The sequence below is a fragment of the Huiozyma naganishii genome, chromosome 2 (genome assembly GCF_000348985.1).
Source record: "Huiozyma naganishii CBS 8797 chromosome 2, complete genome".
Classification (NCBI taxonomy): Eukaryota; Fungi; Ascomycota; class Saccharomycetes; order Saccharomycetales; family Saccharomycetaceae; genus Huiozyma; species Huiozyma naganishii.
Genome location: NC_035923.1, coordinates 325,610 through 349,981, shown reverse-complemented (window position 1 = coordinate 349,981; position 24,372 = coordinate 325,610). Strand labels below are relative to the sequence as shown.

General features: G+C 41.6%; 9 protein-coding genes across 9 annotated transcripts; 4 read left to right on the top strand and 5 right to left on the bottom strand.

Annotated features, from left to right (window-relative positions):
- Window positions 1–46: 46 nt before the first annotated feature.
- ARG3 (ornithine carbamoyltransferase) lies at window positions 47–1,012 on the bottom strand (the record flags this gene model as incomplete). Its single annotated transcript, XM_022611468.1, has 1 exon — window positions 47–1,012. The coding sequence occupies one exon, from the start codon at window positions 1,010–1,012 to the stop codon at window positions 47–49; it is 966 nt and encodes a 321-aa protein (XP_022462874.1).
- A 547-nt stretch (window positions 1,013–1,559) lies between these two features.
- SIP4 (Sip4p) lies at window positions 1,560–4,778 on the bottom strand (the record flags this gene model as incomplete). Its single annotated transcript, XM_022611467.1, has 1 exon — window positions 1,560–4,778. The coding sequence occupies one exon, from the start codon at window positions 4,776–4,778 to the stop codon at window positions 1,560–1,562; it is 3,219 nt and encodes a 1,072-aa protein (XP_022462873.1).
- Window positions 4,779–5,772: 994 nt separating this feature from the next.
- Window positions 5,773–8,031, top strand: DPB11 (protein kinase activating protein DPB11; the record flags this gene model as incomplete). The annotated part of the gene is made up of 1 exon (XM_022611466.1): window positions 5,773–8,031. One exon carries the CDS (start codon window positions 5,773–5,775, stop codon window positions 8,029–8,031), a length of 2,259 nt encoding a protein of 752 aa, XP_022462872.1.
- Window positions 8,032–8,222: 191 nt separating this feature from the next.
- GWT1 (glucosaminyl-phosphotidylinositol O-acyltransferase) lies at window positions 8,223–9,674 on the top strand (the record flags this gene model as incomplete). The annotated part of the gene is made up of 1 exon (XM_022611465.1): window positions 8,223–9,674. One exon carries the CDS (start codon window positions 8,223–8,225, stop codon window positions 9,672–9,674), a length of 1,452 nt encoding a protein of 483 aa, XP_022462871.1.
- A 234-nt stretch (window positions 9,675–9,908) lies between these two features.
- On the bottom strand, window positions 9,909–13,103 carry SRS2 (DNA helicase SRS2; the record flags this gene model as incomplete). The annotated part of the gene is made up of 1 exon (XM_022611464.1): window positions 9,909–13,103. One exon carries the CDS (start codon window positions 13,101–13,103, stop codon window positions 9,909–9,911), a length of 3,195 nt encoding a protein of 1,064 aa, XP_022462870.1.
- Window positions 13,104–13,455: 352 nt separating this feature from the next.
- On the top strand, window positions 13,456–15,762 carry TOK1 (Tok1p; the record flags this gene model as incomplete). Its single annotated transcript, XM_022611463.1, has 1 exon — window positions 13,456–15,762. One exon carries the CDS (start codon window positions 13,456–13,458, stop codon window positions 15,760–15,762), a length of 2,307 nt encoding a protein of 768 aa, XP_022462869.1.
- Window positions 15,763–16,106: 344 nt separating this feature from the next.
- KHA1 (Kha1p) lies at window positions 16,107–18,704 on the top strand (the record flags this gene model as incomplete). Its single annotated transcript, XM_022611462.1, has 1 exon — window positions 16,107–18,704. The coding sequence occupies one exon, from the start codon at window positions 16,107–16,109 to the stop codon at window positions 18,702–18,704; it is 2,598 nt and encodes an 865-aa protein (XP_022462868.1).
- Window positions 18,705–18,801: 97 nt separating this feature from the next.
- BCK1 (mitogen-activated protein kinase kinase kinase BCK1) lies at window positions 18,802–23,544 on the bottom strand (the record flags this gene model as incomplete). The annotated part of the gene is made up of 1 exon (XM_022611461.1): window positions 18,802–23,544. One exon carries the CDS (start codon window positions 23,542–23,544, stop codon window positions 18,802–18,804), a length of 4,743 nt encoding a protein of 1,580 aa, XP_022462867.1.
- Window positions 23,545–23,722: 178 nt separating this feature from the next.
- Window positions 23,723–24,214, bottom strand: MRPL49 (mitochondrial 54S ribosomal protein bL21m; the record flags this gene model as incomplete). Its single annotated transcript, XM_022611459.1, has 1 exon — window positions 23,723–24,214. One exon carries the CDS (start codon window positions 24,212–24,214, stop codon window positions 23,723–23,725), a length of 492 nt encoding a protein of 163 aa, XP_022462866.1.
- Between the last annotated feature and the right edge of the window lie 158 nt (window positions 24,215–24,372).

The following is a 24,372-nucleotide window of genomic DNA, read 5'->3' as shown; positions in this document are numbered from 1 at the left end:
TTTGAAGGGTTTCTTTGTCCAAGAGATAAAATCCGTCTACAATAAATCAATCTTGTATGTGGTTGAAATCGCCCTTGTTATTGACAAAAACATCGATTGCTGCCATGGCAGCGTATAATCTGTTTTCAGCCTCTTCGAAGACAATGGAGTGTTTACCATAGAATATATCATCTGTAACTTCTTCGTGGTGTCTTGGTAGACAGTGCATGAACTTGAAATTTGGGTCTGCTACATCAGCCAGTTCCTGATTAATTTGAAATCCTTGGAATTGTTTCAGTTTAGCCACTTTCGCAAATTCTTCACCCATGGATACGAAAGTGTCCGTAACAAGGATATGTGCCCCCTTAGAGGCGGCCTTTGAGTCGTGTGTGTATTCAATCTTGGTCCCATTCCTCTTTGTGATTTCTGCTGCAGCGTCCACGATCTCTTGGTCCATCTCAATGCCCGCTGGAGTAGCAATTGCAACGTCCATACCTAGCTTCAGACAAGCAATAGCCATATCGTTGATCACATTATTAGCATCACCAATCCAAGTAACTTTCAATTTGTTCTTCTCGTAATCTAGTTGTTCTTTAATCGTGAGCATATCACAAATTGCCTGTAACGGATGGTAACGGTCACACAACGAGTTAATGATTGGAACGCTCGAATGCTTGCAAAGTGCTTGAATCTCCGAGTGGCTGTTTACACGAGCAAATACACAGGCCACCATGGAGGAGACAACTTTCGTAGTGTCGTAGAAGGATTCATTGACACCCAATTGGATGTCGTCCTTACCCAAAAACATGGGCTGAGCACCAAAGAACGCAGCAGCACCTTCGGAAGATATTCTAGTTCTAGTGGATCTTTTGGAAAAGATCAAAGCAACAGTTCTACCAAGAAGTTTCAAATGGTTCTTCTGGAAGTCCGTGGAATCATTGTTCTTGAACACTTTTTTGAAATGCTCAGCTCTGTTCACCAACACGGTGAACTCCTCATCGGTGAGATCCTTAATTGACACTAGATGACGCATAATGTATCAGGTAAATAAATAATAATATCGGCACTTACGGTTATAAAAGGGTAAGTTGATGACTACCAGTGACTAGTGTTGCAATCAAACTCGTTGTTAGTTGTACTTAAAGGACATGTTAAAATTGCTGTGAAAAGGCCGTCCGCCCGTTTTATATGAAAATTTTCCAACTATGAGAAAAAGATGACCGTTAAGTGATAAAACAAGCGAAACGTGTCGAGTGCACCGCGGAAGTTTAAATCCGCCGGAACAACTTTGAATGAGTCACGAGGAAAGCGAAGCAGGTGGCACCAAAAAACTGAGGCCTACAGAACGAGCTGAGCGTAGAGATAAGGCCCATTTTGAGGTGGTGCCGTCGGTCTGCGCGGGCGGAACTCGGAGGGACTGTTGGGCGTTTCCCTAGGGCGAGCTTTCCTCCCAAATCTGTGACCGGTTTCTCTAAATTCTAGGAACTATGTACGTACGGAGAGAGATAAGCACACAGTTGGTGCTAGTAGTACCGCTATACTGTATAAGTAACCTTGCCTTTTCTTTCCTTTTTTCCTTCTCACTGCGCAGGACTGTTACTGGCACTGATATTGGTGCTGCATGGTCCAGAGGTGTTTGGATTTTTGTTGTTCGCAGAGTAGTTATGCGTTCCGCTACTTGCATTTGTGTCATCGTTTCTCTCGGCGTTGTTGCCTTGAGGGATGAGCATCATGTCCACAAAAGTCCGTGGTGTTTCCACAAGAGGGCCTGCCAGGTTTTCGGAAGACCTCATGTTGAGGTTTGATCCGTTGTAGTTGAGAAAATTCTCCTGTAGTACCAACGTAGATGCAAACGGTGACCGGATTAGAGCCATGCTCGTGGAGGCTGGTGGGGAAAACTGCGGATGGACCGGTTCTGGTGGTGGAAGTTGGCCAGCAGACTGTTGCTGCTCTTGGTCTTGTCCCTGAGTCAGAAGTTGGGGGAGCGGCCTGGGCTCGCTAGTGGCTGGGCTTCGCAAAACATTGAGAACTGTCACATTGCTAGAAGCAGTGCCTAGGTCCTGGTCATGCTTCAGTCTTTTTTTCGGATATCTGCTCTCGGCGTTCCTACTTTTGGGCCTCTTTATCGTACCGTTTCGAGAGTTGATCTCATATTGATCAGCCGCCATCACGGAACCTTCTTTATTCTCTAAAATTATATGATCGACGCTCTGCCGCTGATCGTTGGACGCATTACGGTCGTATTCAAAGGTTTTGTCCTGTGGCGGCTGTATATGCCGCTGTTGAAAGAGAGATCCTCTCCTTCTAAACGGGATCTCCAACGGACCTGATTCATCGTCCTCGTCGTCGTCCTCGGCATAACCATCATCAGATTCTTCTTGTTTCCTGCCCTGGGGAGAGAGATTGTATGCAGAACTCATATTGTTGCTACTTTTCACACCTAGTAATGTCAGCAGTGGGTTATTATTTTGGCCAATACCACCGGAATTGTTAACAAGCGCATTGCCCATCTCATTCCCGAGGATAGGAGTGTTCATCTGCCTAAAGATAGACGAGAAGTTGTTATTATTTCCTGAAAACATATTAAACTGATCCATGATAGCCTTGGAATCTGTGCGAAGGAAAACATTCTTCGTTCCCAGAGACTGGAATTCAGAAAGCGAGTTCAAGTATTTGGTTCTACCCACTAGAGGTTCAAAATTATCATTCATAGAGGTTACCTCTAAGTTACATGAGTCAAAATCATAGGTCGATGACAGTTTGGAATATAATCCACCGTCTTCATTATTATTGTCGAAATACCACACCTGACACCACTGTAACAGAAAGCACTTATATTTCTTGAAGTTCCATTGAACATCCTGCTTAACTTTGCTATTTTTTTGTTGTACGTTGTTGTTATAAACCTCGCCCCATTGGCATAGGCATTCCAGACTCATTGACACAACGTCATCGTTTGGACAGGGTAAAAAATGGAAAACCTCGAACTGCTTAGGTTGTTCATTAACTGTCCTCTTTACTAAAATGAGGTAATAGAGAGAAAGGATCTCAAAGGATATTTCTGCCAAGGAATTCAGCTTAGACTTCTTTATCATTTTTTGCCTTGAAAATCTTCCATGCGAAATTAAGAGTAGCACCAAATAGTACAGTGTTAGTTGGATCTCTACACTTTCTGCCTTCCCCAAATTGATGACCGGCACGTTCAACACTTTATCATGTGTTTTGTAGTTTAAACCATCAGCGGGTGGTTTATCCCCTGTATCTTCACCACTTTTATTCTGTAATAAGAATGCTCTGTTAAGTTCATCATGCTCTTCCAAGTCATGATATAGTCTCCAGTCTGATAGTACTTTTCTGAAGTTCTCGACGCTTAGAATCAATTTTGCGTTTTGGTCTTGTTTTATCGTTTGTAGTAGGTTCCTCCCATCCAACTCAACTAAAAAAATATCAACTAGTAAACTGAATGGTTTCAAACTTGGAATATTTAAAACTGAAAGGTTTCTAGGATGAAATTCACTAACCAGGAAATCAGTCTTTGGTAGTCCCTGCAAGAAACTCCACCACCCATTTAGGAATTCAAAGCACCAAAAAGAAACTGTCTTGGTGACACTGTTGCTTATATTTTGTCTATTTGGTAGTCCTTCTGATTTATTCCGCATCATGGGGACTAAATTTCGGGCATTGATGAAGAGTCCCATAGTGACAACTTTTGCGTGAGCCAAGTTTAACAACTCTGTGGCTCGAATAATATCTGCTGGATCGCTACTCCCCATGAAATAATAGCACGCCAGCAAAAGAACTTGAAAGTTTTGTATGGTTTCGTTGGTTGTTGCCGTGCATACGAACTTGGTCATTTCGAACAGTTTAAAGGGAGAAATACAGTTCCAATTCAGTTGGACAATATAAAGCATGCACACGAGGTTCAATGGATCGTTTTTATCTCTCAGTAGAAAATTCAAACTTATCTGACCATTATTATCATTGTTCTCAATAAATTCTTGTAAAGATTTTTTCCAGTCATCTTGCGAGAAGAGGATGGGTACCAGTGAATTGTGACAGTCAAAGAAGTTATTTAGGGCTGTTAACAACAATTTTTTCAGCAGCACAGAATTACTACCGTATTTTTGTACCAAGAATTGGGGCAAGTAGTAATATTGGGAGTTTAACTCTAGGTGACGAAGAATTAACTGGTACTGTACTTCGCGCAGCCAACTATCCTCTTTCCCACTTGGAACAACACTTTCCCTGTTTCTATCACTGTCTCCCTCTAACAAAGTTTTCCAAGTCCAATTCCCCAAATAATATTCGTTGGCTGTTTGTAGATAATAATTGGGAGCCAAATGGAAAGTATCGTTCATTAAGGACATTTTCATTGTACCAGGAGTTTCTTCAGTTGCAGTGAGAGCCGCATTTGTTTTCCCCACTGGAGAATGTGATAAACCAGGATCCCTATCAAACTGTTCTTGAGTGGATGATATTAATTCTTTTTCATCACCTACAGTGGACCTGACGTCCATTTTATTAAATTCTATGTTTTGGTCCCTTAGTACATTTTGTAATCGAACCACTTCCTGTTCTAGGGCCTCGGTGTAACCCTTGGGCAGACCTCTCCTCGACAATTTATGGGACGTCTTACATAAGAAATTGATCTTGGCACAGTTTGTGCAAGTGGGTTTCAAACCATCACATTTAATTTTTTTCAACCGGCACCTATCACAAGCCTGATTCTTCCTGAATTTCACTCTCTGGTTACTCTTAGACGCACTAACGACACTATGCGAACTTGAACTCGATTCCATTTGTTGTTTGTGTTTGTGTTTTGTGTCTTCCACCTTCTATCGCTCGAGTAACTAGTATAATTTCTACTCTATATGTGTAAGCTATGTACTGTTTTGGTCTACTGGCCAACACAAGAGACTGCCGTCCCACTTACTCTGAATGTTCAGTTCCCAGTGTTTCTGCAAACAGAGCGTGGAAAACTTACAAACAAGGTGTTACTGACTGATTGATCTTTATATTACCTACCGTGCATTCGACGTCCAACCGTGACTGCTGCCTTGTCATAGCCGCCACTTAGAGCGCGCTACCACTGGTCTACGTTGTTCGGGAAAGGTAAGGAAACAACAACGCATTACTGGGGCCGCAGAGGGTTAAAGCGGGAACTACACCGGGGAAAGGAGGTTACCGGTTAAGCACGCAGTTATTGTCAGAGACCGAAACCCTGGTGGTGGGCCCGGACGAACGGAGATCACACTTCGGACCAATGGAATTCTACCAAAGAAGGGTTCCCAGAAGAAGTTAGGGCTTGGGAATTAGGGCTTGGAAACTAGGGTTTGCAAACTAGGGCTGGAAACTAGGGCTTAAAAAAATAGGGCTGGAAACTAGGGCTTAAAAAATAGGGCTGGAAACTAGGGCTTAAAAAAATAGGGCTTGCTTTCTAGGTGCGGCGCTAGTACCTGGAATTTGTTTACCCGGACATGTGTCACGTTTTTTGTATTTTTTTATTTTTTTTTTGTTGTTGTTTTTGATTCCAGGCATGTCTCTTAGTTTTCATGAAAATATTACCTACAGTTTCTACAGGGCATCTGTACGTAATATTGTGTAGTAAAATTGTGAGTCTGCTTAGATAAGAGTCCATCTGTCTGAACAGCTCGATTGAGACCTCGTCTTATTCTCTGTTGTTGCTCTCCACCTTTAGTAATATTTTGGTACACTTCGGCAGGAGAGTGGCTAGAGTTTGCACTTTCTGTTCCATAAGATACAATTTGCCCAACACTGCATACACTATAGGACATGAAACCGTTCAGCGGTATAACATTTTGTCCTACAGGGATAGAGGAGGAACTTTCCAAGCAGTTAAGGAAAAGAATTTATAAACTTGGGGGTGAATATACCACTGATCTAATGACAAAAGTTAACGTGATTATTCTGAATAATAATAGAGATACAACCAAGTATAAGTTTGCTATTAAGTTGCGACCAGATATTGTGTTTGTCGAGTCCACAATAGTTAATGAGATTTATGAACTTTGGATAAATGGGGAAGACGTTACAATGGCGGACCATTTTAACTTCCAAATGTATAAGAAACAAACGCAAAGGATGTTACTTGTCTTACAGTCAAGATATTCTGCCCTACCGTTTGAAAATTATTATATCTTCATAGGGAGGATCCAAGACGAGAAGTACCCTGTGCCAGACTTGGAACGAATAGCCAAGGAGGATGGTTGCTTTAAATGTGTCAGCAAATACTTTGTCAAGGACGCCAAAACTACAAACCCATCTTCCAATGTCATTTTCATCTCAGATACTTTACATGGTGTACGAATAGAGTCCGCGATGGCAGAAGATATTCCAATTGTACATCCCAAATGGATAATGGATTGTCATAGGAGGCACGGTACACTAGAATACGACCCATTTTACCTGACCAAAAATGTTTTGAACCAATCTGACGAGCAGATTGGCTTAGGGGCTTGCAATTGTTGGCCAGATGTGGATCAGCGGTTTGCTGATCAGAAGATCCCCCCTAAACCCACTGATAACGATGACCTTGAATCTAGTGCAAGACCGAATTCCGTTCTACTAAACAAATTCAAACCGGAGGCCTCACGACTGTGGAAGAGAGCGTTTTCCGTCAAAATGCCTAAAACTCAAGAAGACAATAAGAAGGGGGATTTTGAAAATGAACCAACCCCACAGAACGGCACCAGCAGCTCATCACCCAATGCAAAAATAGTCGTTCCAGAAAAATCAAGACCAATATTTGAGAATTGTACTTTTACCATTCACCCAAAATTCACCGATAAACACGCCACAATTTTAATTGATGTAATAAAGAGAAATGGAGGAGTAATAATGACATCTGATTTGACATACCCTGATTATTTATTGGTCCCCAGCTCCATCCCAGTAGATGAATTACGTATCGCCAAAAATGGCATGGCACCAGTGGCAACGGAATTTTTCATTGAAAGGTGTCTACACTATAAACAACTAATAACACCCGTAGATTCCTGGTCGAAACCATTTCTACGGACCAACAAATTTAGCATTAAACCAACGCGTAAGCTCTGTCACAATGGTGATTCCAATTTGCATATTTCTATTTCAGGCTTTCAGGGTGTCGAATTGCTGCATCTAAAAAAGATCCTAAAACAATTATCGGGGAAAGGTGTAACATACTCCGAATACTTGAATAATAATATTGATCTGCTTGTGGTCAACCTCTCTTCATTATCTAGTATACCTACAACACATGTCCTTTGGAATAACAAGTACAGTGACATGTTTAAACTAAACGTGAGTGCTAACGATAGGAGCAAACAGAGTCTCGTTTGCCGAAACTTCTTGAAGATGAAACTTGAGTACGTCAAGGACAAACATGCCATTCCAGTGGTGACGCCTGCCTTTTTGATGGAGCTTCTACTCAATACGGCAAATGTGAACCATAGAAGAGATAACTTCCCAAAGGTACACATCAATAACTTCAACTGGTGTATTTCGTGTCCCAAAGGAAATACAGAGCAATTTTCATGTGAAATTATAAATGACAGTGGTTCCGATTTACCGGGAACGAACCAAATTTCAGGAAAACCACCGTCGAAGACGCGTTATAAAGTGGATATGTCTATTTTGGAGAAATCAAACGGCGCAAGTGGGTCTCCCACCACCTCTCTGAGAGCCAAGACCAAGGAAGTGTTAGATAAAATTAAGGCATCCAACGAGGAGTCTCACAAACGATCTAATACGGAGAGCTTACATAGCATCCCTCATTTGGAAAAAGAATCCAAAGTAGATACGACTTATCCGTCTCCAAAACGACAAAAGCTCTCTGAATTGAAACGTATAGAACCGATCAATAGAACGAGCAGTTGGGGTAACATGATGTCCAACGATAAGCTAAAGCAAGGAGACGTTTTGAAAGAAGCTGATTCGGAAGCAGATGAACCTTACCGGATCCCGGACGAAATTGCTCCCGACCCTGCGTACACGCAAATTGGTTACGGAGTTCCAAAGGAGAAACTATCTACAAAGAACCCCCTCCATTAACAAGTGTTACTAATGCATATTTAATATATATTTCAGACGAATCTCGGCTGACGGTTAAATAATCATATTCTTCATATTCTGGAAGAAAGTAAAATAAAAAAGAGCAAAAAAAATATCAAAAATATGTGACACGTAAAGCTTAGTGGTCCATAAAAAGGTTACTGAAACCAAGTCCACTCCAACACATACCAATGTCGCTATTGAAACAGCGTAAAGAGGACTTTGTTTCAAATTTAAATGGTGGTACATTGACGGAAGTCAATTATGTCACTTCCGTGGCAGTGGTGTCATACTTTTGCTGGAACATCTTTAATTCGGCATCTGGAGACGAAGGAGTGAATATATGGGTAGATTTCATTCTGAACTGGGTTGCATTACTGGCATCCATGACATTATATGCTAAACAAACAGGACTTCTTATGAGTTTGATGTTGATTCCATGTGTCATAGTTTATTTTTGCTCCAAGGCCTTCACATCGAAACCCCATCCAATTAAGCCAGTAAAGAAGGGCCCTACAAAGGAAAAAATTCAATTCAAATTAATTAAAAAACCGTACATTACTGCGTATAGATCGCATATGTTGATTGTGACGTGCTTAGCTATTCTCGCGGTGGATTTCAGGGTCTTCCCTCGCAGATTTGCAAAAGTGGAAACATGGGGCACGTCATTAATGGATCTGGGTGTAGGTTCCTTTGTGTTCAGCAACGGAATTGTAGCCGCACGTCCTCTGTTGAAGTCTATAAAAAAACCCTCCTTTTTTAAAAGGATTTTAGGAGCCGTTAGGTCTTGCCACACTTTACTGATTTTGGGTCTGCTGAGATTGTATTTTGTCAAGAATTTGGAGTATCAGGAACACGTTACTGAGTACGGGGTTCATTGGAATTTTTTCATTACTTTGTCTCTACTACCGATTGTGCTTGTTTTTATCGACCCAATTGCAGAATATATCCCAAGGTTTCTTATTGCCCTGTCAATTTCTTCGATATATGAATGGTTCTTAATCAAAGACGACGTATTCCTGACGTATCTAATTCTGGCAGACAGGACAGGCATTGTCAGCGCAAATAGAGAAGGCCTAGTGTCATTCTTGGGCTACTGTGCAATATTTTTGTGGGGACAAAGTGTTGGATTGTTTGTGTTAGGCAACACGCCGACAAAAAACAACTTCTATAAGCGCTCTGTTACACCATTGGAAAGTTTCAAGAAATACTCGACCTGGGAAAGAATCACCACAGTTACTCCACTTAAGGGTCTCTCCATTTCCTTTGTGTGTATGCTGGCTCTTACAAAGGGCGTCTTTGAAACTGACCCACGTACCGTGTCCAGAAGGTTCGCAAACCTTCCATACACACTGTGGGTTGTTACCTTTAACATTGGATTTTTAATGTGCTATTGTTTGATTGACATGGTCTTCAAAATTTCACTTACCGAGCCGAAAACTTCAGTTATTTTGGAATCAATGAACTCTAATGGGTTGATTTTGTTCTTGTTGGCAAATATCAGTACTGGTGTAGTCAACATGTCTATGTCAACTATTGATGCTTCAACTGTCAATTCTCTTTTGGTCCTCCTTGGTTATTCAGGCTTTATTGCACTGGTTTCCGTCGTTTTGTACAAAATGAAGATATTTGTAAGACTGTAAGAGTTCTTAGAACTTTTATAATGCTTTGAATATATATGCACCTATTAAATAACGAGAGAACGAAAGAAAAGATATATATATATATATATATATATACCTGTATATCTCCCCTTGAATTAACCTGAACAATGTTAATCATCTATAACGATGATTTCTCCATCAGTCAACTTGGCCTTCTTTTTTGCTTTCGAGAGTTGGGAAAATATATCAAATTGACTGAACGTAGCTTCCTTTTTACTTTGTTACTAGTATCTGAGATATTCTTTCCAAGTTCTTTTTTACTTTGGTTCTAGTCGGTTTCTTGACGGCTTTTGCAAGTGTCTTTGCAGTGGCAAAAATAGGTCTATTATCGACGGTCAAATCGTCGGGATTATGCAATATTTCTGCGGCGGTGGTATCTTCCCATCTGGAGGGCTCTGGTTTAACTTCGTAGATGGGTTCATGCTCGGTGATTGAAGCATGTGTGCCGATTTTGATAGGTTGTGTGTTTATCTTTCTTGAAGATGGACGCCTTGTTGTTTGTGAGCCCTGGTTAAAATAGTTTGAATGTGTATCTGCTTGTTCAAGGTTTACTCTGGGTGTAGTTATTTGAGGAGATAAATTTGAGTCAGGTATGTGATTAAGACAACTCTTTTTAGTATTATTTTCAGTCTTTGCTGGACTATTAGTGGGAGAAACAAACAATTTTCTTTTAGTCGCTACTTTACCATAATTATCAGGGGCTTTGATAGATGGTCTATGGGCAACTTTTCGAATGCTGGTTGGGGCGTAACTTTTGGCAGAACTAGAAAAATCCTTTCCCTTTACAGAAGATCGTTTTGATGAACTCATTGCTGAATACATCTTTACCGGATTTTTTTCGGGACTCTCCACTTTCAATTGGGCAGCCGCAGTTGTGAATTCTGCATTTAATGCTGCCATAGGGGCTTGATGTTGCTCAGTAAATCCAGGCGTTGCAGACTTGCGAACTCCGTCACCATTCCACACAAAGATTCTGCTATTTTGAATGAACTTACTGTAGTCACGGACTAGCTGCTTTATCGAGAAGCTAGGCTCCAGGGATGGCATACCTTTACCAAGTGCCTTATATAAGGCCTTGATATTTTGTTCATTTTGAAAGACTTTTTGGTCGTCTACCATGGTCGACATCAGTTCAGGTGTTAAAAACCGACTAGGCCCTCCTACTGTTGCATTATTACTCTCTGTGACCGAAGAGAGATAAAGCAATACTTTTGCACGGGTTTGTGCAACAAAAAACATTCGCCTCTCCTCATCCAAGGTCGCTTCAGTATTTTTCCCGCGTTTGGAATTGGTATTGTTCTTTGAAGTTTTATTCTCATTCGATTGTTCAGCATCGTTATCTTCATCGTCCTCATCAATATCCTCATCCTCATCATCTTTAGAAAATATACTTGGGATGATGCCTTCCACACAACCAGGAATAAGAACTACAGGCCATTCCAACCCTTTGGCCCCATGTATTGTCGATATCGTAATTTGACCTTCACCATTTTTGTTTTTGTCATCATCTGCCAACGTATCGGTTTCGGATAGCTCCGTCGTAAAAACGGAGAGTGAGTTGAAAAAGTTGCAGATATACGTCTTGGCGTCTAGTTCTTTCCCATCAGAACCAGAGTTGGACACGCCATTCGAAGTCTCATTTTTTTGGTCTATGAGAAGATCTTCAATTGCCTTGTTTTCCATAAAGTAGCTTTTGAGTAACATAACATTTTTATGCCTGGGATTCTCATAATTTGGGGCTTTTGCAGTTATATCACGCTCCGATCCTGTATCTGAAGATTTGTTCTTACCATCGACATACAAATACTCCTGCTGTAATCCCGACATTTGGTATAGTTGGTCAAAAATTCCCTCCAAAACTGTACTAGGGGGCTGGCCTAGCAACGATCTACAAGAATCTATCATATGGACAAAACTGATTATAACCGACTTTATTTTATTACCCCCAGAAAATGGTAGCTGATTGGATGCTACATTTTTCAATACGTTGTAAGGTGATTCCAACGGATTTTGATCCATAAGCAATGTCAGTTTATCTGCTGACGTTTGGCCCAGACCTCTTGAAGGGTACAATAACGACGTGAGAAGAGCATTTTTTTCGTTATCGGAATAAACACATCGTAACAGGTTCAGTATTGCGGTTATTTCTTTTAAATCCCAAAATGCACGGCCTCGTATAATGTGGTACGGTATTCTGTGTTCTATGAGTGCACTCTCAATGCTTTTAATCTGTCGCCTTTGTCGTACCAAGATGGCAAAATCGCTGTACGAGAACAAGCTGGGAAGCGCCTTGAGATACAAGATTTCTTTGGCCAGGGACGTCCCCTGCAGAAATTGCACAGGGAAGTTCACGTATACTGGTGGGAATTTACAGTCGAATTGAGCATGTAATGGTGTACGCAGAGTTCTCCCCTTTGTCTGTTGCTTGATTAAAGTCTCACTGGTATTTAGAATCTTTTGGGATGATCTGTAGTTTTCGATTAGTACAATCTGAGAGCACTGTAATGGAGACTTATTTGCCATCTCTTGAAAATTATGAACGAGTGCGTTTCTAAAGGCGTAGATACTTTGATCTGGATCACCGACGACGGTTATACCGCGGGACACATGGTGATTCCCCTTGGCTAGCATAAACATCAAATCCATTTGAATGCTATTTGTATCCTGGAACTCATCCACAAATACGTGTTTTATGTGGGGCATGCACCTTTCCTCTGAAAGCAATCTGAAGCAATACATCAACAGGTCATCAAAATCGAGTGCATTTAATTTGGTAAGTTCTTTATGGTACACTTCGTAGTAATGCGCAAGCGCAGAGTCGTGGACGCTCTCGTTGGCGTATTCTTCTGGTAAAATGGCACATGATTTCAGCCTGGATATCTCTTTTTTTATCATTTTCGGATGTATCACCCATTCCTCACCATTGCCTTTCGGTCTGCAAAGATTCACGATTCTATCGAAGGAGCTTGCATAGTCTCTCACCTGATCTGGTGTCTTCTCTATCATCTCGTTGACAATGGCGTCCACCTCTTTTTCCTCAATGATCCTCCAGCCGGGGGTCAACCCTATCTTATCCCCAAATCTGGTTAAAATCCGGAGACACACGCTGTGGAATGTCCCTATGTTAAGATCACCAACGTTAACCCCAGTGTGCGCCAACATGGAGGTCAACCTTTCAACCATCTCCTTAGCGGCTTTATTGGTAAATGTGGTAACAACTATATCTTTGGGACTCCATTTGTGCTTGAGTAACAGAAAAGCCACCCGGGATGTGAGCACTTTGGTCTTCCCTGTGCCCGGTCCAGCAATAATTTGTAAAACCTGAGTAGGATCAAACTCTGTAGCCAGTCTCTGCTGCTTGTTCAGTGAGGACAAAATGCGATCAAGATCATTATCACACTGCTGCATATCTCAGAGATAAGCATGCAAATAAGCTACCTCTCTGACCCTCGCAGAGAATCGTGGCCACGCGACCCAAGTCATCGCAAAACCATCTGACACTTTTCGTGATCTCGCAGTTTTATTTCCAGTCACAAAAACGTAAACAAAAGGTGTACATAAAATATTCAAAGGCGCACGTGATATCGAGAAGAAAAAAAAATTGAAAAGAAATCTGTTTCTGACGCTATCGAACAAGGCAACTGTTCATATATTTCGTCTGGTACCTTCCCCTTGTAACTTTATCAGGGTATATTATTATACACATAAGCATACACAACTACCACTAATTTCCACTTACCCACGTTAACAAAATAATGGTATGGCGAAGAATCTAGAGCATCAAAACAGTCAGGTGATGAGGGCTCTGCGAGCTTCACTGAAATTTAGAAACAACAGAGTTTCTATCATCAATTCAGATCCATCCAGCAGGGCATTTGTCTTTTGGTTTATGATTTCATGTTATTTCCCGCTGATTGCTGCATGTTTGGGTCCGATTGCCAATACCATATCCATTGCATGCGTCGTTGACAAATGGCGTGAATGGGGGGTCTCCCGGAACAAGAACGGCGATATAACAGCAAACCAAGTTAGGGACCCGACTGATGTGTTTGTGCTAAATATTATTTCCCTGGTGATTGGTTTTGTATCGAACGTTGTTCTACTATTCCATTTTGCTCGGAAACTGAGCTACTTGAAATCCCAACTCATTAATATTACTGGATGGACCGCGGCCGGGGTACTTCTATTGGTAGACGTTATCGTATGTGGTACTAGAGATGTGAAACCAAGGTATCAGAAGACTATTGGGTTTTGGTACGCCTGTTTCACATCCGGACTGTATCTGGGTTGTGCGCTGGTGCTATCAATACACTACATTGGATATGTGTTGAAAAAATATCCGGCTACTTTCAACTTACTCCCCAACGAACGGTCGATCATGGTGTTTACTGTTATGTTTTCTCTCTGGCTGATATGGGGGGCGGCTATGTTTTCCGGTCTGTTGGGAATTTCGTTTGGTAATGCGCTATATTTTTGTACCGTGTCACTTCTGACAATTGGATTAGGTGATATCTTGGCAGATAACGTGTCGTCAAAGATAATGATTTTGGTATTTTCGATATCGGGTGTCATTATCCTTGGTTTGATCGTTTACATGACTAGATCCATTATTCAAAAATCGTCAGGGCCCGTATGGTACTTTCATAGATTAGAAAGGAAAAGATCGAAAATATGGAAAAAAGTATGTGCAGGTGAGTTGAAACTTACTGACGAGGAAAGTTTTGATTTGATGACAAAAGTTAAAAGGGTATCAAAGATCAGAGAAAACATTTTTTCCGTCACAACAACTATTTTGATCTTCTCATGTTTCTGGTTGTTGGGTGCCTGTGTCTTTCATTTTTGTGAAGGATGGTCATACTTTAATTGCATATACTTTTGCTTTCTGTGTTTGTTAACTATCGGATATGGTAGCGATTATGCCCCAGAGACTGGGGCGGGGAGAGCATTTTTCGTGTTGTGGTCCATCGGTGCTGTTCCCTTAATGGGTGCCATTCTTTCTACCGTTGGTGATCTGTTGTTTGACATGTCTGATAGCATTGACGTGAAGTTGGGTGAAAAATTTGATAGTACTGTAAAATCAATAGTCATCAACGGTAAAGGTGCCATCACCTCTTTGAACTTCACGCGAGGTACTTTGGTGGACACAGAAGCTGAAAATCAGACTGGCATTGAAGATAAACCTTTAACGGAAAGTCAGAGAAAGAAAGTAGAAAACCTGGACATCGTGAAGGAATACAATAGTTCTTTGGAGGATAACGACGAATCCGACAGAAGCTTTAGCGTTATACCGTCCCTGGATGGGTTTTCAGAGTATGATCTTACTCTGGAAAGAATGGCGTCTAATCAATCGGTAGAGTTAAACAAGCTCAAGGAGTTGAGACTACTTTTGAAGTCACTTTCCAGACTCCATAAGATATCGGTGGAGGACAAAAATTTCAAACTCAATTACAAGCAATGGAAGAATTTGCACTCATTACACACCCATGAAGAAGAACTAGAAGGTTATGAAAAAACCAATTTTTGGGTCTCCGACCTGTCTCCTTTGAAGTATCCACTAAACGAGGCCCATTTTGCATTTTTGAGATTGTCTGAGGCGGTTGACAAACTTGTTTCTAGCCTAATTGAGAAGGACGAAGCCAAAGTAGACAGCTTACGTCCAGTGATGTCTAATTTATTATCGAGACATGGCAGTATAGTCAGCCGCACCAAGTCGAATGGCAGCACTCATTTTGTTGGCGATAACGACAGAGCACGCTACAACAGTGTAAGTGTTGCAAAATCGCATGACGATGTAAACGCTAGGTTAAGAAGTGATAATATACGGAGTAGAAAGGCTACTGGAACAGTCCAGCTCCAAACCGACAGGGAGTCGGGTGACACTCGCGAGAATTATGGCGGTTCCACACCAAGCATCCTCAGTAGTAATGTAAGCTCGAAGCTTGTCGACCCGTCCCCTGGTCATTCCAACGATGGTGATACAAGAAGTTACCTCACCGATGTGGCTGATTCGGAGAGTGATAACGAAGCGAACCCGGCAGCCGGACATTTTGATGTAAAAACCATATAGGTATTTATAAACGTATGGCAAGTTTAGTGCAACCAAATACTATAGGGTCTGACATCCATCAGCAGTTAATACACATCGAGCGTAGCCCTGTCAGAATCTGATCGTGCCGTTCCGATGACTTGCGCCAGAAAAAATTAAAAAAATGTGAAAAGACGAGAAAAGGAAGCTGCAATCTTTGTTGTAGCATTCTCCAGCCGTTTGAACATCCAAAGAAAGGAAAGTGTTTGCCACACATACGTACTTTTTTCCTCTTCACCAACCCAAATAAAGCGCAGGTTTTGGAAAGCGTCACTTAGTGCCATAAACAATTCGAAATTCTAGCTTATCTTAACAGATTACTTGAGATGGCTGTTGTAGGCGGGGTTCCTTCTGGAATGAACCCATTCCACTACAACTCGAGTTCGCCTCTCACGCTATTTTTGTTTCAGACGTGTTTAATTCTGGCGACGTGTAATTTAATTCATATCCCTTTTTCGATGATACGACAGCCAAAAGTTATCTCAGAGGTTATTGCCGGTGTGATTTTGGGTCCTACAGTATTCGGACAGATCCCCAACTATACAGAAACAGTGTTTCCTGCATCATCCATTCCAGGTTTGAACCTGACAGCAAATCTTGGAATTATCCTGTTTATGTTCTTTCTAGGTCTGGAGGTCGATTTGCCTTTCATCAAAAAACACCTGAAAACCGCACTATCGATCGGGATAACCACCTTGGCGGTGCCATTCGGCTGTGGTTGTCTACTGGCTATACCTTTGTTTCATAATTATGCTAATAAAGATCCTGACGCACGAATAATTAAATTTACAGTATTCATGATCTTCATTGCTGTGTCTATAGCTGTTACAGCTTTTCCAGTCCTTTGTAGGATTTTGAACGAATTGAGATTAATTAAAGACAGAGCTGGTGTTGTCGTTTTAGGTGCTGGCATCATTAACGACATTTTGGGCTGGATCCTGTTGGCATTGAGTGTCATTTTATCCAGTTCCAATTCCGATCCTTTGAACACTGTTTACATCTTACTTTGCACGCTTGGCTGGTTTTTGGTGTATTTCTACCCTATACGGTTTATTCTAAAATGGGGGTTAGTAAAAACCCACGAACTAGAAAGAACGAAACCTTCGCCGTTGGCCACCATGTGCATTTTATTCGTCATGTTTATCTCTGCATACTTTACAGATATCATCGGCGTACATCCAATTTTTGGTGCCTTTATTGCTGGATTGATTGTCCCTAGGGAGAACCAGTATGTGGTGAAATTAACAGAGAGAATGGAAGATATACCGAATATTGTTCTAATCCCCATCTATTTTGCAGTTGCCGGACTGAACGTTGATTTAACTCTATTGAATGAGGGCAAGGATTGGGGGTTTGTATTTGCCAGTATCGCTATCGCTATCGCGAGTAAGATTATATCAGGCTCGTTGATGGGTAAGCTGCATGGATTATTTTGGAGAGAGTCGCTAGCAGTGGGTATATTGATGTCTTGTAAAGGTATTGTTGAGATCGTTGTTCTTACCGTTGGTTTAAATGCAGGAATCATTAGCCGAAAAATATTTGGTATGTTTATTCTGATGGCCTTAGTGTCCACCTTCGTTACAACACCTTTAACTATAGTCGCATATCCGAACTCATACAGGGCAGAACTCCAGAAATGGCTTGATAAACCGGACGCTGAAACAGACACACATTCGAGCGCAACTGAATTCATAAAGATGCAAGATTATACTAATCAACTGACTACGTTCAGCGATCTGCTCAAGTTCCGTTTCAGTGAAATAGTAAACATCGTAAATACTACCGAGGGTGTTTCACCATCGCTAGAACTCATCAACTACTTGAATCTCGGTAAACAACCACCAAGAGTCGAACCGGTACATCATGAAGAAGCCAGTAAAGAATCAACTTCATCCAGTTTCAAAACAACTTCGAAATTCAAGACCTTGGCAAAGCATTTTTCTCGTCAAACAGATGATACAGGTCTGACGTGTATTGAGGAAGCTCCTTCTGGATTTGAATACTGCATACCCCTGAAAACTGTACATATAAGGTTATTGACGGAAAGAACAACTGATTTGCTTCGGTCATCTACAATGTACGATGATGACCCTCATTTTGTTGCCAACTGTGACTCTCTTCTTCAAATATTTGCTATCTTCGCGAAGCTATCGAAAGTTCCATTTTCCAGCGAGGTGATCTTCTCAACAATAAGAGAAAAAGCAGTGAATATTAGATCAATGGATTTCTATGACTCCGATTTTGTGTTGTTGCCGCTCAAAGGTTCCACGTATGAATTAAGAGGTTCATCTGTGCTTGTGGACGATAAATACAAATCATTTGAGAATTTCTATTCGCATTTGCTAGGTCTGAATGAGCTTCCTTCTGGATTTTTTTCCCAATTATGTTCTCTAAGAGCTAGCATTGGGGTATTGATATCAAACACCGGTGGCAGGCTAAACGCCGATAAGTTTAAATGCAAAAGTTTTAACTTATTACTCCCTAGTCCTAATTTATCGTCCTCTGACTTCCTGGGTGTTTACATTCTTCTGCTGATCAAACATCGGTCCGTTAAAAACAGGGATAATGTGAACTGTACCATTTTCACAAACGAGAAGAACACGTCGTTTTTAGGAAATCTTTGTACCCAACTTGCAGATCAAAGCTGGTTTCATCCCTCCGATATTAGTTTCGTATCTGTCAGTACGGAGGAGAAGACAGAAAACAGTGTGGAATTTTCACCTTTTATTGAGTCGATCCTTTCCAAGGGCCTGTCTGAGGAGGCCATTGAAAATTTGGAGGAAACTACTTTTATTGTACCAGAGCCGTTTTTCGAAGCGTCCGCTACATTCACAGATGATGTTAAGGCTGTGGTTTTGAAGGGGGCCAACAGAAAATTTAATGTTCTAATAACGCATTATTCGACTTCAATCACAGGTACATAATGAGGGTCCCTTCCTTCGGTTAACATTGTCCTTAAGCTTTCAAGCTTTTACTATTGTGCTATATAATGTCCTAATTTCGTTATTCTATTCTAAATATTCAATAATCTTTCTTCAAGCTTTCTTGGGAAGTGACTCTTAATTTGGAAGAGTTTATTTTATCATTTGATTTTATGAACTGCGCAAGTTTTGTGGATTTGAAATCAAAAGAGTCATAAACTGAGCTGAAGGGGTGCGATAAAAGCTTATCTGCAGTTGGTCTCAAATCCGGATCAATTTCAAAGCACGCATTCAAAAACTGTCTTCCATCTTGAGAAATCAAAGGTAAGGTATCCTCTGGAATTGGAGGTGCTGATTTGTTTTTCCCAATTTTAAACATGGCAGCTACTACTTCTAGGTTTGACCAAGGTCTTTTGCCTGCAAACATCTCCAGAACAACACAGCCCAGTGACCATATGTCAACCTTCGCACTATATCCTTGTTTTGTATCTACCATCTCGGGTGCCATCCAGAATACAGTACCTCTCATTGTCATATCCGAGTTCGAATATATGTCCTTTGATTTTCTGGAAATTCCGAAGTCGCTAATCTTACAAACACCATCCAGGTCTAACAAAAGATTATCCGCTTTCATATCTCTATGCAATATACCCTTCGAGTGTAAGTATGCTAGCCCTTCCAACACTTGCACCGTTAGAAACCTAATGAGCGCCTCGTCAAACCGCCCATAAAGTCGGATCAGTGATCCGACGGAACCACCACCAACATATTCGAGGAATAAGCTGTAAATATCGTGGTCGTTTTCAAAGCCAAGATACTGTACAATATTCAAATGATCTAGGTCCTTCAAAGTTGATACCTCCGATCGTAATGCTTCCACTGTGTCAAGTATATTCTGATCTTGAGCACTGTATTTTGGGACTTCGACCTGTTTGACTGCCATCATCTCACCAGTAGTCAGATTCAAACACAAATATACAGCACCAAATGAACCCTTCCCTATCATTTCCCCTTTCATCCAAGCAAATTCCTTGTATTCCCCTCTAGAATTTTTTGATTTGTTGATGGATACCATATGCTTTTCAGTTACTTCTACCATTCTGGTACCCCACATCTTTGTATTTTTTCTTTTCAGTTTAAGCGAGCTTTTTCTTGCTTCACTCGCTTCATGTGCTATAGTTCTGATAGTTTTCGTCCTTTTCGGAGCTTTTTGGCGTTTCAAAGGAACTGTGGGCACAAAAATATCCTCATCAGATGGGCAAGTCAATTTTTCTGGTATCATATTTGCAGTGGACTTGGGGGAGGTGGGCGACATTATGCCTTCCACAATCGGTTTATCCAAGTTAGCCCTCGGGAAAAATCTTTCCAAATTCTCGTAAACCTCCTCTGGTGATGGTCTCAAAGTCATTTTACGTGTTAAAGTTGTCGAAGGTGTTTTGATTGTATGTTCATCGTGATCGCTACCTATATTATCCTTTTCAGAATCTGATTCATTTTTATCTATAGACATCTTTTGGTCAGTATTGGTTCTGTTGTTTGTGGACCAAATGATATCATCTGAGGAACTACTATCGTTATCATCTGATAATTCGGGGGCATCATCAAAGTTAATGTTATTCTCAACAAACACATCTGCAGCAGAAGTTGACGAAACAATCCTCTTTGATGCGTTCCTCTTCAGCAAAACAGAATTTGAGCGCAATACTGAGCTGGTCGTAGATGCTGTAGAATTTGAACGGTTGGCCCTTTGCTTCATCAAAAAGTTGGAAACAGGGTTATAGGATATATCGTCTTCCGAATTTTTCTTGCGCAAGGCTTCTGTTGCACCTTTATATGGTTGAGGAACCAAGACGTGTGTCGAACCTGGTGTATATGAAGACACAATGCGCTCTGTAGATGGAGACTCAGAGTCAGACTGCACAACAGCAGTTTTAGTGGTGGTAACGACTGGTTCAGTGGATTTTTGACACCCTAGTGCTACTTCTTCTAAGGTATGGTCGTCCCACAGTAGTCCTTTTGATTGTGTTGTTGACTTTTGTGGAGAATTACTTGTTGGTGGTTTGGGTGCCTCTCTTCTAGGGGCTAGTTCAGGATTAACATAAGGAGATTCACGTCTTTTGTTAAAGTCAATCTCGCCGGTCTCATCTTTCCTTAATACTTGGAATGATGAAGCAATGGGCGAAGAAGATGCAACATACCTCGCTTCATCAGCAGTGCTAGCTGTAGGGGTTTTATCGTCATTATCTTCTAGATCATTCCGTGTATTGGTTTTTAATCTACCTGGCATCTTCATTGAGAATGTGGGGTTCAACGGAGTTGAGTCGAGTTCCGGTAAGATTTGCTGTTTGATGCTCCAGTAATCTTGCTCCTCATTACTGTTAGTCGGAGTTGCAGTATTCCCTGGATCATGATATATGCTTGGTGTAGGCGGATACCGTCGATCATTCCCGGTATGATCATCGAAGGAAGTAAGGTCCGACGTAGAAGTAGCAATAGATACGTCATCCGTTACTCCACTACTTGCTCTAGATAAAACTGAGTTCTTACTGCCCATCGACCTCAATTGGTGCGGGGGTTCGTTCTGTAATGTAGCTGCTCTCGACCTGTTTCGAGGAGTCGAGTTATCCTTGATGTAGAATTTCTTTGTGGTGCCGCCGAACTTGTGCTGATGAAATATGGAGAGGACGTCATCAGGGATCGGAGAGCCCAAACTGTTATTGAAGTCTGTCATATGAATACTAAATTTCATGCTGCTGAAATTCAACTGCTTTGCAATTAAGCTCTTTAATTCTTCGCTTGTTCTGACTTTGTTCACATTTAGGAGAATAAAGTTTTTGGAATCCCTGGTAACAAAAATGTAAGCGTTGTCCGCATCATTATTCTTGGTGTTAGGATAGTATTTTTTTAGATATCTGTTGCTTTCGTCCGATACTCTAAAATCATGCAACTTACGGGGTTGTTTGGTGGCATCTATATTCCTCTCATTGTTTAAAACATTAGGTGCTTTTGGTGATTTAGATGCACGTTGTTCTTTATTAGGATTGGACTTCTGTAAAATCCTTCTCTTTGGGCAAGCGGCCGGATTGAGCTTTAGTTTGTTTTGGTGTATCGCCTTTGGGGGTATACCCCGCAGGCTTTTTTTTTCTTCCAAAGAGGTGGCTATACCATTATAAGTGGATGACGGCTTTGACACAGGCGCTAAATTGGAGTTTGGTTTACTGCTGTTGGTGTTCGAAGCAGTAGATGCACCGTTTGAAAAAGAGGTACCGTTGTTACTAGATGGTGTCCCGCCAGTAGGGGTTAATGTGTTAGAGCTTACCGTTGATGGTGAGCTCGTGGCAGTCAAGGGTGAATATCCTGCATATATTTGACTTCTTCTTTTAAATTTCCCCCATAGTGTTTCTTTTTCTTCTGTCCTTGGCGGTCTTAAAACACTAGTATCAATAGCATTACCTGAGGATGCGGAAGATGACGTGGATAATTTTCTTGGACTCAAAAGCGTATCGCTTGATACACTGTGCCTCTTATGGTGAGGCTCGGCTGACGGATTTGGTTGACTACTATTTCGAGTATGCCGAGTGCCATGATGCTGTTGATTGTACAGGTTGTTGTGTATATACGTAGGCCTTGCATCTGTCCCTTCGTCTGTAGTATTTGTAATCGCATTTGGTTGTGCCGGAATGTTGTTTGAAGAGTTCAAATGGTTGGAACCAAATATGGCATTCCGCAGAGAGGATTCGGAGGAACTGCTTTTGTGATGTCTTCTGAAAATACCCGGGTATGAGGGAGACAAGGGAGAATGGGTTGATGTCCCTCCTGCAGACGATTGCTTACCCCCATTAGTTCCCGCACTGCTGTTGTTACTGGACGGGTTTAAATTGGAAAATGATTTCAGTGGGATGTTTAATTTGATGTTCGCATGTTTGTCATCTTCTATATTTTCTGTGTTGGTCCCTGCACCGTACCCTCGTAAAGATATAAAACTCCTTCTATAAAGAGAGCTCGGTCCTTTTGTTTTACTCTGGGGGGTCTTACTGGGTTTTTTCTCCCCCTGTGTATGAGGTACCGCGGATTCGGAAGCCGACCGAGAGCCCGGATCCACAACTTGTGATTTTGTACTTTCATTAATGTGCTTCGTAGAGTCGCTTGAGCTTCTGGTGCTAGATGATGTGAGATACGTTCTCCTCTTTTGTGCACTTTTGTCGTTACTTCTTTGTCTGATGTGGTTATTGGTCACATTCTTGCTCATCGTCTGCTTTAACAGCAATTGAAATCTAGTAAACGATCCTAATGGTCCCTCTGGTAAAAGATGCTCATATATTTGGAAGTTATCGTATACTAATAGCTTGATGAAATTGTGGCCTGATAGTTGGTTGTTCATGAAGGTGGATACCCACGAGTCCGGAAACTCGTGAAATTTCAACCAAGATATAACACGTTGCAGCGTCCATTCTTTTGGATCTGTGGGATCCCATGAAAGAATCAACTTATCAAATGACAGGGAATTGCTATTATTGTTGTTGCTATTTTCAGAAGACGATTTCCTACTCCCGCCAGTCAAGCCGACCTGTGCGTCCTCGAAAGTGTACACAGTCAGATCATCTGAAAGCAATGATGCAGTCTTGTTGCTCCTAGAAGTACCTGGACTATTAAGTTGCGGAGTCAGAGTTCCAGCAAGCGATGAGTTCCTCCGAACGTCCTTCTCAAGCTGCGGTTGTCCTAGTTTCCTTTTGCCATACCCATTATTCGCGTTTGGGGCCTGTCCTGACGGCGGAACCGAGCCAGGATTTCCGTTGGCAGTAGATATGTGGCCCACGCTACCCAGTTTCCTGAGAAAGGGCATATTCGACCTCAAATCAGCCCACACAAACTGAGCTATAATTGTTGTTGTGAGTTCATCCTTTGATACATACTGTTATTTACAGGAAGTTGTATGAAATAATAAAACATCGCATCACAGCCAGGTTATATATAGACACGCACACAGAATGGAGGATGGGGGAGGCCGGTAGCCTGACTGATCAATGAACGGTTAGCTCATTGATCCGCAACAAGGTAAGATCTCCCTTCTTGGCAACCGTACGGACTCTTCTGTGCCTTCTTTTAGTGATTTCTCTTGTTTCGAACTTCCTCTTCGTCTTCTCTATGACCGTGGCTTTGAGTGTATACAAAGATTGATCTATAGGTCCGCCAGCCAGCGTGTAGTTTCTGCTACCAATCCTTGCAACATCTGTTAGACATAGAGTGTCTCCAAGGTTGGCATCCTTCATTTTGAAAGGCAGGATGACGGTGTCACCAACAGTGACGGTATACGGTCTATTGTGAATACGGAACATGGCATACAATTCGTTGGAAAGCTTCAGCGGTGTGGTATCCATATCTGTTGAAGTGGTATCAGTCAGTGAAGTTCCTACCGGTTTGCTTATCTCCTCATTCCTCCCTAAACTGCTGCTATTCCACCTCCGGGAGATAGCAATCCCAACTGATGTAGAAAACCTCTCGCCCTGCCCCATGATAGCAGTCGTGGGCAGACCTAGTTTAGGTAAACGGCCACATATCGGCCTGCATAACTGAAAGTTCATCGCTGTGTGCTAACGCCTCCTCTGGTCTCACGTGCAAACCTTGTGTTTGTCTACATGTTCTTTCACCTCTTGTCTAATAATGAATTTAT